Raw genomic sequence first — 16035 nt, forward strand, 5'->3', positions numbered from 1 at the left:
GGTTTGTGGCAGCTCCAAAAGAGACAGGCGCAATTCTACGTCCTCGTCCTCTACAACTTTCACCGCTTTCTCCGCACATGTGAGATGCCCTTTTCGCACTTCCCTCCTGTTATCTTCTCCCCTTTCATTCTCAAGTGGAGAGAGTGAGGTGTTGTTCAGTTCCCCTTGGAGGAACGAGGCTGTGGCAACCTGTTGGTCCACTTGAAGCAAGGAGATACTGAGGGGGTCCATGATGTAGCTGTGAGAATCTGCAGAAGTCTCTTCTTGAGGTAAAATAGACATTTTGGGTTTGACCCCTGGATGGTTGTGTACCTGAGTGTCAGCTGGATGTTCTGCAGGTATTTTACATCCATTCTGTGCGATGGGAGAAGTGAGAGGGAGTGTGGTCGATTGAGTATTTGAAAACTCTCTTTTATTGGCATTAGCAGCAAACCATGGTTCCTTCATTCTAGGGCTGCTTGATGTCACTCCCTGTTGGGCATTTTGCAGCGGTGGAGGCAGGATGTTTGAGGTGCATCTTGTATGTTTTAATATAAGGGAGAGATCATTGAGTTTATTAGGGGTCAGGAGTGTGTTGGTATGTTCACAGCCTGGGGAGAGGGGTCGTTCTGCAGGCGCTCGTGGATGGGGTGGTTTAACAGGAGGGTGGTTAAATATGCTGTTGCTGTGGGTGGACACTAAGCCATAGTGGTCAGCTCCTTCTTGCTCCTCATTACTCCACACTCCATCAGCTGGGTGATCTGAGGCATCTAGTCTTTCCTCAACCACTCTACTCTCTTCTGAATCACAGTTGTGAGACATTGTTGCCTCTGCGTTACCTGGCACTGCACCTGTCATCCTCTCTGCCTGTTCTCTCTCTGTCGTTGCCACCCAAGCCCACCTCCTCTCTCCTCCTCCTTCCATCCCAGCTGGCCTCCGGTCTTCCCTCCTTACTCTAACCTCTCCTTCACCTGTTGCCTTCAGTGACCTCTTCTCACTTTTACCTCCGTCTTGTCCAAATCTTGCCTCTGCTCCTTCCCAAGATACCCTACAATGTTCACCAGTACCACCTGACTTACCATGACCAACCTCATCCTTGTTTTTATTGTAGCTTGGAGAGGTTTTAGTTTGTAAGCAAGTATCTCCACTTGGGAAGAAAGACAACTGTCCTCTGTTACCATCAGCCCTAACCTCAACCCTGGCTCTGTATGCATCTAAAACCTCTTCCAAACCATGATGCATAAAGGCAGAAACTGAGAGGCAGGAAGAGTGTTGGAGAGAAGAACAGGAAGATGGAGAGGCAGAGGAGGGGAGAGAGGCCTGATTCGATGAAGAGAAAGACGGTGTAGAGGGTGAGAAGAGATGGACAGATGAAGAAACAGATGAGGGCATAAACTGTTGCAGCTGCTGGTGATACTGTCTCAGATGTTTCTCCTTATCCTTTTCATCACACATTTGTAAATCTGTCTCCCTTAGCCTTTCTACTTTGCTACATGTGTCTCTACTGCTTTCCACTTGTCTTCTCTGTTCTCTCCGCCTTCTTTCTTCCTCTTTACCCCTTTCCAAAGTGCTTTGTTGGTTCTCTTTTTCTCTGTGGTAGAATCCACATTCCCCCTGTAACCCCCATGTCTGAAGGTGCTCATCTGTTGCTTCTCCCAAGACCAGCCCTGCCCCGACGATCTGGTCTCTAATTAAGTGACCTGCACTGTCAGTTCCTTCAAACCTTTCTCTTCTTCTACCTTCCCTCCCAAATGCTCTCTCCCTCCCCTCCCTCTTATCACCCATTTCTAGCAAGCCTCTGACTGGTGTAATTTGTTCAAGTCCAATTCCCCTTCTTGCTCTTGGACTTGTTGCCTCTCCCCATTTGCTGTTCTTGGGTGTGGAGCAGAGAATTGCGCCCCCTGATGCCAACATTGTAGAAGGTGTGGTGGGGCCAAAAGCCTCTCTTTGTCTCCCTAACTTTGGCTTTTTAGGGGGGCTTTTCCCTTGAATGCCACTACTGCTGCCATTGCTGCTGCTGCTGCTGTTGCTGTTGGACAGGTTAGGTTTGGGGGAGGGTATTATCTTGCCTCTTCTTCCTCCTCTTAGTCCTCCCTGTCCCCTCAACTCCTTCACCCTGTGACAAATCAAGTAGATGTAACTTCTCAAATAGCAGTCAGTGACCATAGCCTCTACAGCACCTGACACTACACAATGAAAATAAGTAACATTTTGTTGTCCCAAACGCCTGTTTTCATCAAAGACTAAGTTTTCAACAATGAGAGCAAGATGAAAAAACTTTGTATTTAAAATCACTATGCTATTTTATGCAGCCAAATTTCTCAAAGTCACAATTTAAAGCAGGATGAATTAAATATATTAGAGCTCTGAGAAGAAAATTTTTTTTCCTGCAACTAACACACACATACTTACCGGTCGGCGTATCTCAGTGTATTAAGTGTGTGTTCAGTTGCTATGTGGCCAGGTGAAATGTTGGCAATCATGCATGTCATTGAGTCACCAACAAATGAGTCTTTCAAAACCTACAATGAGAACAATCCAGCCCAAATCATAGAAGAGTTTAGTGATCAAACTGGACAAAAAAAAATTAGCCATGATATTTATGTACACTTCACTAACAAAACAAAACCACCAAAAATCAGCAAGTTACAAAAATCTTAATACCTGAGTAAGTTTGCTTTGTCTGAAAGGTGTGTGTGACTGCTCTTGATCAAGGGACCGGATACATTCTTTAAGCTGAGAAAAAAAACAAAAAAAAACAAAAATATATATATATATATATTTATATTAAAACCCACCATACCTTCACAAATGTCTTTATGTATGAATATGTGAGCATGTGTGTGTAGCTTACGGCCAACAGACTCTGGTTGATTTCTGCTCCCTCCATTCGACTCTGCCTGTCTGGTTCTTTGGTATCTGATGCCCTCTCACTTCCTGCCAGGTCCACAAACCACATTCTATAGGCACACACAAACACACAGACATCTTTCTTTGTACAGTCTACACAATAACCTCAGTAGTGCATTATAGAGAAAAGACAAGACAATATCATAAAAACACACGTTACAACTTACCTACCAGCTATCTGCTGGTTTGCACCTCTCAGCTGAATCTGAAGCAAGGCATGGGAGCGAGAGGAGAGTGGATTCACTCCACTCATCCCCTGTGTGCGCTCTTCTGTACCTTGTGAAATCAGCTTTGTATGCGCCATGAAGAAGGCAGGAGGAGGGAGACAAGGGAGACAGAGATTGAAATATCAAAAGATTTTTTCTTGTGTATTGAAGATACTCAAGATTCTGGACTCGCATCTGTGAGGGTTTAAGACCAGAATTAGCTGACCTAAGGTGCTAGTAGAGTTGATATTGGACTATTTACTGTTGTACTCCACTGAATACTTAAGCACCTAAAAGTATTATTGAGTGCTTCTTGTGACAACAAAGTTTACCAAGTCATTTGGGAAATCAGTTCAAACACAATTTAAGATGAGCAAGATTGCTCAGAATTTTAACAGTCACCATGATATATTATTTTTCTCTTTTTTAAATGGTAGATCTCTTATTTTGGAATCAAAGCCTTTGTAATGTGTTATAAAAGCTGAAGTGCTTATCACTAGCTCTGAACAACATAGCAAGGACATGAGGCAAGGTTTAAAGAAAGGGGCAAACCTCCAGCAGTGAGCAGACCGAGTCCACTCTGACATCACGCAGCCCAGCAATGTGAACCACCTTCTGTCCATCTTCCCTGGCAAATAACCTAATGAAGAAAGAAAGGCAAAGATTAAGAGGGAGAAGACATCGAGATAAATAAGTATTAAGAAGAGGACATCCTAGTTAACTTTGATGATGATATTACCAAAAATTTGTATTTTATCAAATGAAGTATACATTTAAGTATACTAAATGGTGGCTATAACACAAATATGTAACTTATAATTTATACTAAATGTCACAATCACCCATTTACACGTGCATTCATACACTAACTGAAGTGGCTGCTATGCAAGGTGCCACTTGCTTATCAGAAAGAAACTAATCATTCACGCACACCAGCAGCAATGTGGAGGAAGTTGGGGCTCAGTATCTTGTCCTTCGAAATGCATCCAAGTTCTTAAGCTCTTTTAACACAACAAAAAACGTACACACACACACACACACACACACACACACAGACACAAACCCACACCTTTTCCTGTGGTCCAACAGGTCATACAGATGACCACAGTAGATTTCAAAGAAACTGACATACACCTGCAAGGGTGAGTGTATGTGTGTGGTGGAGAGGTGAGAAAAAATGTCCCGGACTGCCAGTGCATACAACCCCGGACCCCCAGGAGATGAACCCAACATGGTGTGAGTCTTCCCTGCACCTGTCTGGCCATATGCAAAGCAGGTGGCCTTGCCTCTATGGATGCACACACAACACAAATATAGATAGTTAGGGCACACAGATTCGTTGAAACACGGAGCCAAAACGCCTACAAGCATGTACTTCAAACCCCAAAACTGATTCATTTGGACTCTGATGGAAAGGATTTTAGGGTTGCAACACATCTCCATAAGTACCACAACATCTATGCTAGCCTACCCATTGAGCATGTGCTGCACCAGAGGATATGCTGTTCTTCGATACACCTCCTCGTTGGAGTTCTCCTCCCCAAAAACCTGGTCAAAGTAGAACCTGTGCTGCAGGGACAAAAGAGAAAAGGGGAAAGGCATAAAATAAACAAAACAAGCACTACTGATCAGACAAGGTGACCCGTAGTTCATCACAAATTACTTTAACGTCATCACAGTATGATAGTATGTGTTTATTTGGAGACACTACTATATGTTTTTTGTAACATTGTTTAGTCATTGTCTCCACTCGGTCACATCATATCTACCTGTAGTATGTACTGTGTGAGATCCACAGCCTCTTTGCTTTCGTTGACAATCACACACTCTCCACTCAGAGTTGTCACAACATCTGCCTCTCCTCTCCTGCTCTCTGTGCGTGTCAAAGGTCTTTTCCTCACACACACACTGATCCGCTGCCCCTCTGTTTGCCTGTGAAACACACACACACACACACACACACACACACACACACAAAATCAGGATAATCATGTTTCAACACAGGGAATAATTTTCATACACAAATGTTATGCAAATCTCATTATTTAAGGGACACAATCACAAAAACAAAAATGTTTTGAATACTTATTGTTAATTTCTGAATGTCTTTCATGTTCAATAAAAGCATTTAACAGACTGTGGCTGTTTTCACTAACATATTCATTTGCTAGTAGTGAGCACAAAACAAACCACTGGCACTCACTTTTTCTTTGGGGCTGGAGGGGAATTCAGTGGTAGTCCGTAGTTGTAGCCAGCTGTTCTCTTTGATTCATAAACAGGTGTTTGCTTAGCCATGTGTTCAGAAGGCCTGTTACTCCCTATTTCTGTACTGAGATTTTCCTTCCTAGAGATTCTTTTTCGATCTTTGTGCCTAACTGGTTTGTTGCTAAACCTCTTTGATGCCACTTTTGCAGGCCTGGGTTTTGGTTTGTAGAATGAGACACACTTTGGTGATAATCCGGACTGAGACTTGTATTTGGAAATTCCTTCCATGATGTCTGGCTTGGTGTTTTCTCCTGTGTGATGATCAGATTGATGACAATGGATATCTGACCTGAGGTTGCTGTTCCCTGTGCAACCATATACCACAGCACTTCCGGTGTCAAGCTCAAGCTGCACAGGTATGGCCAATCCTTTGCTCCGGCCTGGCTCATTATTTATGTTACGACTTGCATAGACATGAACCGTGCCTACCGGGCGAGCGAAGAGCTTCTGATGATGATTGACAGTTTCACTGAAATCAAGCCGTCTGCAAACGCATGATGGTTTGGAAAAACTGGCCGCATCTAGCTTACTCACAGCAGCACCCTTCTCATTCTCGTCATCATATACTTCTTCATAAGGATCTCCACAACCATTATACGTAAAGCTGCTATCTGCTACAGTGTCGCCTTTATCACCACCATCAACATCATCATAATCATCACTATCAATATCTTCATATTCCAGGTCAAGAGTTTTGACCATTTGGATTAGATGGAAGAGCCGAGTTCTGTCCTCCATAGAGTGTATTCCTAGTATGGGATAGTCCTCCATGGTCAGCGCTGAAAGGTGGGTTGCACGATGAACACCCACTGAGGTGAACCTGAAGGACAGGCGTCAGAGGGAGACACACGCTCAGTGGACGAGAGGACAGGTCAAGTGTGAGTTCAGATCTGTGAGTGCGTGACCTTACCTGGCATAGTGACGCTCTAGGCCAATTGCCCTCAGACAATCATACAGGCAAAGTGCCATTTCCTCCCCCTCCTGTTCTCTCCACCTAACCTGGGAGTGGTAGACATGTCGCTTCAGTTTCTCCATCAGCCGTGTCCTTGCTGTTTTCTCTCCCTTAGTGATTTCTGTCAGAGACCGATGGAAAACGGTCTGGTCGGTCAGAATGTCACTACTACCACACTGCCCTGTTGTGGTGGTAAGCAAAGCACAGGACACTGGTATGATGCAGAAATGTGATGCTTGCTGAGGATAGGGCCAAGGCAGCACAGTGCAGACATGTCACACATTTCTGTAACGTAGCAAATATGATAAATATAGCAGACACAGGCATGCAACTGTTGCTTCTTTGACTTCTACAGTAGATTGGCTGGCAGCTGCAACAGTCCTGTCATATGGCTCTTGAATTAGACCCTCTTCATGCATGCATAACCTGAGAGTGCTGTTCAGTGTTTATGAAACAGTACACAGCTTCAAATCATCCCACTCCTTTAGGACCATCAGGCTCAGCCATAGTCCCTACAGTGAACATGTGTTGGGATTTCAGCAACTGCTAATTGAATTACAGGAGGACTACCTGCAGTGCAGTTTAAATTATATTTAGTGGGTTGAGGACACCTGACCGTTGCAGGGATGGTCGACACCCCTAACTCATTTTATAACGACTGTCAAAATAAACATAAACACATTATCTGAAAGAATTGCGTGCGTGTGCTTAGCAAATTGTTTATATGACAAAACTAACTGTAAGATGGTAAAGTTTCTCAAATGATAATTATAAACAGAAAACTTACCGGATTCACTCCAGACGTTTTGGAAGCAGAAGACAAATAAATGAACACGACGGTTTATCTCAACGAGCAAACTAAACTGACAGAATGCATTAATTTTTCACAAAGTTGCTAGCTTGGGTAGAATCACTATTTCCGTACACAGTGCTGGTCTCCACAACGACGAAAACGGTTTGGGCAGGGCGCTTTCTTTTCGCACTGTGGCTGAGCACAACTCCTGTTCAGGTTCAGGCAGGTATTGATTGGCAGATTCAACAGGTGGCGGAAATTATAAGACCTTTTATCAAACGTCAATGCTGAGTTTCAGAAAAAACAGCCGGTCAATTTACGCTCAGTTCAGCATGAAAGGGGGAGATAATCCCTCAGAGGGCTTACTGCCCACTAACAAAGACAAAAAGCCTTCTCAGACTAAACCATTAAGACGTTTGTTCCACTGGCTTTAAAATGTAACCTTGTGTATGTGGAGCTGAGAAATAGACTCCTGATGAAGATTATTAGTATTATTATTATGTTTTTTTTTTCTGGGTTTATTAATGATAAAACACAGGGATTATCAGTTACTTGCGTCATTTCACACAGTCTATAGCTAATATGTTGTTCAGAGCATGGGTATAGTATATGCTCTGGAATAGTACAATGTTATGAAATATAATTGTAAACTAGTCATTTGTTTTATACCCTCATGTTATAAGCAACGACTCAGGAAAAATAAAAGATAGATAGATAGATCGATAGATGTTTCATAATTACACTTTTATGTATTGCATGGTTGCATGGTATTTACCTCATAGGCTGTGTCATTTGCAATGCATATTAAACCTCAACAGCGATTACATACATGCATACTCTGTGAATATTTGGCACAGCCTCTGTTTGCATTTTGGACAACAATGTTAAACAATAAATGGAAACAATCCTAAACCACAGAAGAGAAGGAGGCTTTGTAATATAACCTTGTCCATCAGTCCGTGTTTCAGTGGGGACAGCATTAGACGTAACACACAACATTGGCTCTTCCACAAACCGATTAGACTCACGGCTTCGTCGAAACTCTGGTGAAGTTTACATCTTACAATTCAATACATGACCAAATAAATATAGCCGAGGGTCTGTTGTATACAAATAACGCGCGAGGACATTCATGCAATTTTAATGCGATTAAGTCTCATGTTCCGCCAGGACACGAAGCCATGAAGACAGGTGATTGTTTCCATTTATTGCTCATCAATGCCATGACAGCCAACCACAGACCTTAGAGGTGACATTCAGTGTCACAGATGTGAACTGGCGACCTAAGAGGTATTTGTTGTTTTGAATATGAATTATTAAACTTATAGGAGCTATAGGATTCTGCATTGGTCTTGAGAGTGAGTCAAGTAGCTTGTGGGCCACATGAAACAGATTCTGATGGTCTTTACCTTTCTTCCCCTCTCCCTCACCGTTTCAATGACGCTCACTATTTTTATATTCTAAGTCACTCGCTCACATGTTCATCAGATAAGAGATTAAGTTATAACCCTTCAGAAATCTTTGGATGCACCTCAATACAACCAGCTTTGGTGTTTCCTCCTCTCTTTCTTAATTTTATAATAATAAATAGTAATTAATATATTAATATTAATAGTAAAAAAAAATTTCGATAGTGCTTTTCAGGACACTCAAAGACACTTTACAATGAAAACAGTACATTAGGTACACTAAAATTGATAGATAAAATACATAGGTCATGAATTTTGTAATATTCATGCAGTTTGTCATCAGATCCCCCATTTAAAGGTGGAGGAAATGAAAGAGGCTGATGTTTGGAATACCTCACAGCAATACCAAGCATATTCTGCTCATCAAGTGCATAACCGACTGACAGTGACAGAAATATAAAATGATCATCAGTTAGGGGTGAAACAAACAGCAACATCTTCAATGCATGCACTAGAATCAGTTCATTCGATTCATTAATTTGTGGATAAATCAATGTGGATTTTTGTACTTTTAAATGTCACGTGGTGACATTGGAGGAGTGGGACTTGTGTGGACGAACACAAAACCTCTCATCCTAAAAACTGAAATTAATTTTAAACTATATTCTTATTCAAACCAGGAAACCTTCTGTAAAAAGTGATTAACATGTTGTATGAGGAGGAGACTTCTCAGACTTCCTCTTCTTCCCCGCCCTCCTCCTGCTCGTCTTCCTCACCTCCCCCTACCTCCCACTTCATTGGGAAGAAAGAGGACATCGTCAAGGCTGGGCGCGTGACGAAGTTGGTGAATGGATGCAGAGATGTACTGGTCCTTTACCACCAAGGGCAGCTTCATGCAATGGACATGCGCTGCTACCGTAAGCTGTGTGTGTGTGTGTGTGTGTGTGTGTGTGTGTGTGTGTGTGTGTGTGTGTGTGTGTGTGTGTGTGTGTGTGGACATGATGCATAAAGATATCAATAAAGCCTGACCTGTTAAAACATTTAATAAGATGTTGACATCATCCTAATATTTGACTAATGTTTAAAACACTCCTGTCTGTAATGACACTTGTTTCTCCTCTGACAGATTCAGGTGGTGCACTAGAGCATGGAGACATTGAGGTAAGTTGTGTAGTGAGTTTTGTCAGTTTGTTGCAAAGCTGCCACTGCAGATGCTACTGTCCTGTTTCTCTAATCACCGCCGTGCTGTGCTAACATCAGGAGTTTAATGGGCTGCTGTGTATCGTGTGTCCGTGGCACAAGTACAAGATCACTCTGGCAGAGGGGGAAGGGCTTTACCAAGCTGTGGACGATCCTACAGTCAAACCCCTGAGAGCACACTGGCGCTCCAAGGGTGTCAAACAGAGGATTCACAAGGTCACTGAGGTCAACGGGGATGTATATGTGACACTGAACGACTCCAGCAAGGCCATCGAGTCAGATGTCTACCAAACTGAGAGATATAGAACTGACTTTCTCAAGGCCAAGAAATAGCCTCCATTAAGACAGTGGACACGCAAGGATTTCTTTGCTTGAGTTGCTTGATTATTCAACCAAAAATACTTTCACACAATTGGGGGTGTTTTGTTATCTTTCACTGGGAAGCATATCAAAACCTGTCAGAGTGTGTTTGTCATAATAATAATTGTAATTTTAGTTAATCTAGGACAAAGAATGAATGAATGATTGGCATGAAAGATGAATATAGGACATTTAAACAGCAGTTGCAGGATGTTTGTCATTTCAGTGTATTTATCTGCTTCAATTGGCCAACCAGTTTTACTCTTTTCATACACTGTTCACTACTGATGGACACAGTTTCCTATAGCAAGATCAGAGAACAGGGCATTGCTGCAGACGTTCATCAAATCAGTAGGTATGATGTAGAAATGTCTGACATTTATGACATTATTCTTTTTCTAACATTGTTTTGGAGTTTTTTGATACTGAACGTATATTGGGGTTTGTAATTATTCAGTGGTGCACAAATATACTGTTTATTTTGGTATAAATTATTATTATGTCCCTTTGTCATGGAAAATGATATGAGGAATATTATGATGCTGTTGTGTCAGTTGAATATATATATATATATACACACACATCCAAAATCTTCTGAACACAACTCAACACATGTCAAGAACCAAACAATATAGATACTTCAGATTCTCCTGCTCTATTATATGAGCCGATAATCTGATTTTATTGCACCTTTCTGTAAATAAGCATATTCAAGAGGATTGTTGACACATGAACTGCAACTCAATTCCCCCCCATGTTTTGTGTCATGCAGTGAAATGACACAACTGATGGTCTCATTGGCGTAAGTACTTAATTGCTGAGATATAGTATAGTGCTAAAATGATTAGTTAATTGACAGACGATCTAAACTATTAATCCAACTACTTTGATAATCTGTTAATAATTTTTGGCCTATTCCTCTCAAATAATGTTCACAAATCTGTCAAAATCTGTGTTAGTGAGCACGTCTCCTTTGCCGAGATAATCCATCCACCTCACAGGTGTGGCATATCAAGGTGCTGATCAGACAGCATGTGTATTGCACAGGTCTGTCTTAGGCTGGCCACAATAAAAGGCCACTCAAAAATGGAGGTGTCTGGGGGGAGCCCGGAAACCAGTCAGTATCTGGTGTGACCGCCATTTGCCTCATGCAGTGCAACACATCTCCTTCGCATAGAGTTGATCAGGTTGTTGATTGTGGCCTGTGGAATGTTGGTCCACTCCTCTTCAATGGCTGTGCGAAGTTGCTGGATATTGGCAGGACCTGGAACACGCTGTCGTATACGCCGATCCAAATCATCCCAAACATGCTCAATGGGTGACATGTCCGGTGAGTATGTTGGCCATGCAAGAACTGGGATGTTTTCAGCTTCCAGGAATTGTGTACAGATCCTTGCAACATGGGGCCGTGCATTTTCATGCTGCAACATGAGGTGATGGTTGTGGATGAATGGCACAGCAATGGCCCTCAGGATCTCGTCACGGTATCTCTGTGCATTCAAAATGCCATCAATAAAATGCACCTGTGTTCGTTGTCCATAACACACGCCTGCCCATACCATAACCCCACCGCGGGGCTCTCTGTCCACAACGTTGACATCAGTAAACTGCTCACCCACATGACGCCATACTTGCTGTCTGCCATCTGCCCTGTACAGTGAAAACCGGGATTCATCTGTGAAGAGAACACCTCTCCAAAGTGCCAGACGCCATCGAATGTGAGCATTTGCCCACTCAAGTCGGTTACGACGTCGAACTGCAGTCAGCCGCTGAGGACGACGAACATGCAGATTAGCTTCTCTGAGACGGTTCCTGACAGTTTGTGCAGAAATTCTTTGGTTATTTAAACCGATTGTTGCAACAGCTGTCCGGGTGGCTGGTCTCAGACGATCTTGGAGGTGAAGATGCTGGATGTGGAAGTCCTGGTCTGGTGTGGTTACACGTGGTCTGCGGTTGTGAGGCCGGTTGGATGTACTGCCAAATTCTCTGAAACGCCTTTGGAGACGGCTTATGGTAGAGAAATGAACATTCAATTCACGGGCAACAGCTCTGGTGGACATGCCTACAGTCAGCATGCCAATTGCACGCTCCCTCAAAACTTGTGACAGCTGTGGCATTGTGCTCTGTGATGGAACCTGATGGACTGTAAATAAAAATGGACGTAGCGTCCGTGACGTCATCCATAGCCTTCTGAAGAGCCGTTTTGAAGCTCAAAGTTGGCTGAGCTGCCAGCCTCTATCTTGGTACACTTGATAACCATAAATGGATAAAGAGGCGGCTCGTGGGTGGAGCTGAGGTGACAGGTTGCTAAAACCACGCCCGCCTCGCTCGACGTGAGTTAGCTCAGGCTAAGGAGCTAATGCTATATGCTACTAACTACTGTATTAGCAGAAGTAGCTTTTACCCGGGGCTTGTCTGGCTGGAGGTTGGTAGCCTGTGGCCGCATCGTTACAAGCATACAGGAGGTAAGTTAACCTGAAACTATACCATCGGCGTCGCCAGGTCATGTTTCCGGCGTTTTAGCCCCAAACGTTTTGACTGAAGCCCCGAATGTAACTCAACAACATCAAAAATATTTTCAGTATATGCAGTAATCCTCGTGATGCAGCCTGTCTCGCAGGTCTTGGAAGAACGGCGGCTACTCGCAATAATACTGCTACATTATGTTTGAAGTTTAGGTAACGTGACTGCCTCGATCGAGAGAGAGAGAGAGAGAGACTCACAGCTTCAGGGCTTATCACTGACTACTGAATGGTCCCCAGCAAAATTTTAATGAAAAAAATAAGATATAGCCTAAAAGTTGTCAGTCAGTGTCTAGTATTTGTTACACAAATGGTTAATAGTCCGCCGCAAAAGTAGCGAGAGAATAACATGAGACACCTGACCGCGACACAGACACCTGTAGCTCACCCTGTCCCCCTCGCAGGTAGATCTTGTTAAAATATTATGACTTCATTCTCATTAGATTGCTATTTTATTCTTGTAATATTACAAGTCTTGTCTCAAAATGTTATACTGCAAATGTCAGAGAACACATATGGGAGAGATTAATGTGCAGAACATGAGCAGGAAACCTGCTAAAACACAGAAGTCCAGGAGTTTCTAACTGAATTTAAACATTTGAAGACTTTAGGCTACTTCAGTCATGCCTGCATGTATGTAGACTCAGCAGGGCTTTCAACAGTAACAATTAAATGAGAAAAGTTGAGATACAGGAGAAACAAATCTGACAGCAATACAGAATGCCTTACTGCATTATATTACACCATTATTTTTTATATTTTGAATTGTCACCTGTAACCTGAATTTTTTATATAAATGAAGATATTTCCTTTGAATAAATTGGTGCAGAAAAATTCACCACAATGCAGGAAATTAAGTGTTTAAAGCCAAAGGGCTGGGCTAAGCCGTCAAAGTTCATTGGGAGCAGCAGAACCAGACTGAGATTAAAGGCTCAATACATTTTGAGAGACTTTGAGAAGTTTTGAGCTCATCATCAAGATTAAAACAAAAAAAGGGCTTGAAATATTTCACTTTGTGAAATGAATCTAAAATTAAATTACTGAAGAAAATGAACTTTCCTAGATATCCTGTTTTTTTTGTTGTTTTTTTTTAAATATGCATTGGTATAGTTTATATTTTTCATTACCTGCAGCATTTGTTACATTTATTTTCCTCCCATAGTCAACAGTGTGGATCACGTGAGAGAGCTGCAGAGACCTGTGAAGCCTCCTCCGTGTGCTGGACGTCTGTATCTGATGAGGTGGACTGACATGGAATGCCCTTCTCCCCTTTTGTTTACTTTTAGTTTTAAATATTGTCCATATGGGTTTTATGTCCATTTTAACTCATTTGTCTTTATTACTGACTGAAAATCACATTGTGTCTGTCAATTCCACCGACCTGCTGGTCATACAACATCAAAATGAACTTTTGTTAAATGAGAAGTTTAGTATAAGTTGAAAAGTGAAAATACTCCTAAAACATGTTTCCCATGAATTGTGATTATGCTGTGTATTTCTGTGTGTGCTGGAGTATTTTCACTTTTCTACCATATACTTGGATGGGTCTTACACCCTGTACCAGAGCCTGATGTTGTTGAAGACTGCCTTCTTTGCTGCTCTGATATAAGTCTAGTTTAAACACATAAAAATTTGTGCACATCCAAACTAACCTGTGGGTAAATGATGAAACAAAAGACTGACCTGCACAAAGTAGTTATGAATCTAACTAGGTGGTGTGCGATATGACGATATCTTTCATTTGACGATAGAAAAACGTCTTGTTTATTATGTAAACCCTTCATTTTTAGTATATTTAGTCTGATCAATTTGATATAATGTAAATTATTTTTAATACACAAGCAATATTTTAACAATTTAAAAATCTATCTTGCATCTTTTTTTTAATTTATGTTTTATTTAAAAGGAACAGTGCATATTAATGGACATCTTAGCTTTTCAGCAATGTAAATACCTTATGCCAGAATTAGCCCGAAGGCTATTTTACATCTGTAGTCCCCCGGCAGGTCATTAGAGTTAAAGTACAAGGTAACACAGCTAAACATTAAATTAAATATGATACAACACAGTTTAAGAGACACCTTCAGTTTTCAACATCATATTATAAAAGACCTCACAGTTTTGTATACAGGGTTATGTAATTTCAAGTGCTGTTTATGGAGTAATTTGCCATTCAATGAAATTAAGTACAATTATGTTAAAGTGCTATTTAGTGCAGTAAAGTGCTGCATCTAGTACGGTAAACACACACCTACACAAACAATACAACAGTCAACGAACCCATACACACACAATACTGAGTATACTGAGTCCGTTATTGGTCAGAAGTTTGATGCGTCTTGAGCCATTGTTTGAGTTGGTTCTTAAAACTGGGGTAAGTTGGACATTACCTCACGGCTGCCGGCAACTTGTTCCAGATCTCTGTCCCCTTAACTGACAATACAAATTGTCCAAATGTTGTACTTCTGTAAGGCACCATACAATCACCTCTTGTGGAGGCCCTGGTTACAGTTCAGCCACCACCAGTTGGTTTCAATTTAATGTACTCACTTTGTGGGGGGTGGGGGGTGCAAATCCATGGCATATTCAAATTTGAAAAATTTTCAAAGCTCAGCAAGTTATGTTTCTGCAGGGTTAAGCAGTGATGAAAAGAAAATGGTTTTCTTGCTGATGTAAGTTGTTGTTTATCTGAGGTCAGACCAGTTTTGAGCGACTTTGTTATGTGACACTGTTGTTTGTAACATCTTAACATGAAACAAATGCAGCCCAATCCAGCTCTTTAAGGGCTGTTTCCAGATTTAGATGTTGTGTTTTGGGGATTATATCATGATACAAAGTATAAGTCTAAATAGTTAGATGAGTGTGACATGGAATTATGAAATCTTGTTTTGGTTAGTTTTTGTTAAAAGAAGAAGCCATTATGATCAGACAACCAGTTAAGAGATTGTATCCATCCATCCATCCATCCCTCGTCAACCGCTTATCCTGTGTACAGGGTCGTGGGGGACTGGAGCAAAGCCAGCTTACATTGGGCGAAAGGCGGGGTACACCCTGGACAGGTCGCCAGTCCATCGCAGGTTAAGAGGTTGTAGGTTTTAATAATTCTTTCAGGCTTGTTTGTCAACATTAAATCTATTCGTGTTTTGGAGCGGTTAGTTACTCTGTTTGACGCTTCAATTAATTGATCCAAATTAAAATGATCAGTTATCTGTTTGGGGTTTTTCCTGTCTCTCATTGTCCCAGTTAATATTGAAATCACTTATCAAGAACTCTTTTTTTCAAGTTAGTGAGATTGATAAGCGTTTTAAGGTTGCTATAAAAATCTATTTTAGCTGATGGTTTTTGACTGAATGTAATTTCTGCAGAAAGTATAATGTCTACTCCCACCCTCTCAAGATTTGTATCGTCAGGCCATTCAATTTTATTACATTTTAGGGTG

General features: G+C 41.7%; 1 protein-coding gene and 1 long non-coding RNA gene across 6 annotated transcripts; both read left to right on the top strand.

Annotated features, from left to right (window-relative positions):
* Nucleotides 1-7216: 7216 nt before the first annotated feature.
* Nucleotides 7217-10276, top strand: LOC123959771 (Rieske domain-containing protein-like). 5 transcript variants are annotated; one of them, XM_046034044.1, is made up of 5 exons: nucleotides 8135-8151; nucleotides 8276-8395; nucleotides 9195-9431; nucleotides 9641-9675; nucleotides 9775-10276. In XM_046034044.1, the coding sequence occupies exons 3-5, from the start codon at nucleotides 9221-9223 to the stop codon at nucleotides 10045-10047; spliced, it is 519 nt and encodes a 172-aa protein (XP_045890000.1). In that variant the 5' UTR covers nucleotides 8135-8151; nucleotides 8276-8395; nucleotides 9195-9220; the 3' UTR covers nucleotides 10048-10276. The 5 variants fall into 5 exon arrangements, with proteins under 5 accessions (XP_045889998.1, XP_045890001.1, XP_045889999.1 ...); XM_046034042.1 differs by lacking the exons at nucleotides 8135-8151; nucleotides 8276-8395 and adding an exon at nucleotides 7217-7331; XM_046034045.1 differs by lacking the exons at nucleotides 8135-8151; nucleotides 8276-8395 and adding an exon at nucleotides 7222-7327.
* Nucleotides 10277-12149: 1873 nt separating this feature from the next.
* LOC123959772 lies at nucleotides 12150-15809 on the top strand. The gene is made up of 2 exons (XR_006822390.1): nucleotides 12150-12539; nucleotides 13759-15809. It is a non-coding gene; the product is annotated as an uncharacterized LOC123959772 (long non-coding RNA).
* Nucleotides 15810-16035: the final 226 nt, after the last annotated feature.

Source organism: Micropterus dolomieu, linkage group LG21 (genome assembly GCF_021292245.1).
Source record: "Micropterus dolomieu isolate WLL.071019.BEF.003 ecotype Adirondacks linkage group LG21, ASM2129224v1, whole genome shotgun sequence".
Classification (NCBI taxonomy): Eukaryota; Metazoa; Chordata; class Actinopteri; order Centrarchiformes; family Centrarchidae; genus Micropterus; species Micropterus dolomieu.

What these genes read in the sequence shown, in the direction of transcription:
- LOC123959771 (XM_046034042.1), top strand. Translation starts at nt 9,221, where the DNA reads ATGTTGTATGAGGAGGAGACTTCTCAGACTTCCTCTTCTTCCCCGCCC. An exon ending in AATGGACATGCGCTGCTACC is followed by an intron (nt 9,432 to 9,640) that starts GTAAGCTGTGTG and finishes CTCCTCTGACAG; the next exon opens with ATTCAGGTGGTGCACTAGAG. An exon ending in TAGAGCATGGAGACATTGAG is followed by an intron (nt 9,676 to 9,774) that starts GTAAGTTGTGTA and finishes TGCTAACATCAG; the next exon opens with GAGTTTAATGGGCTGCTGTG.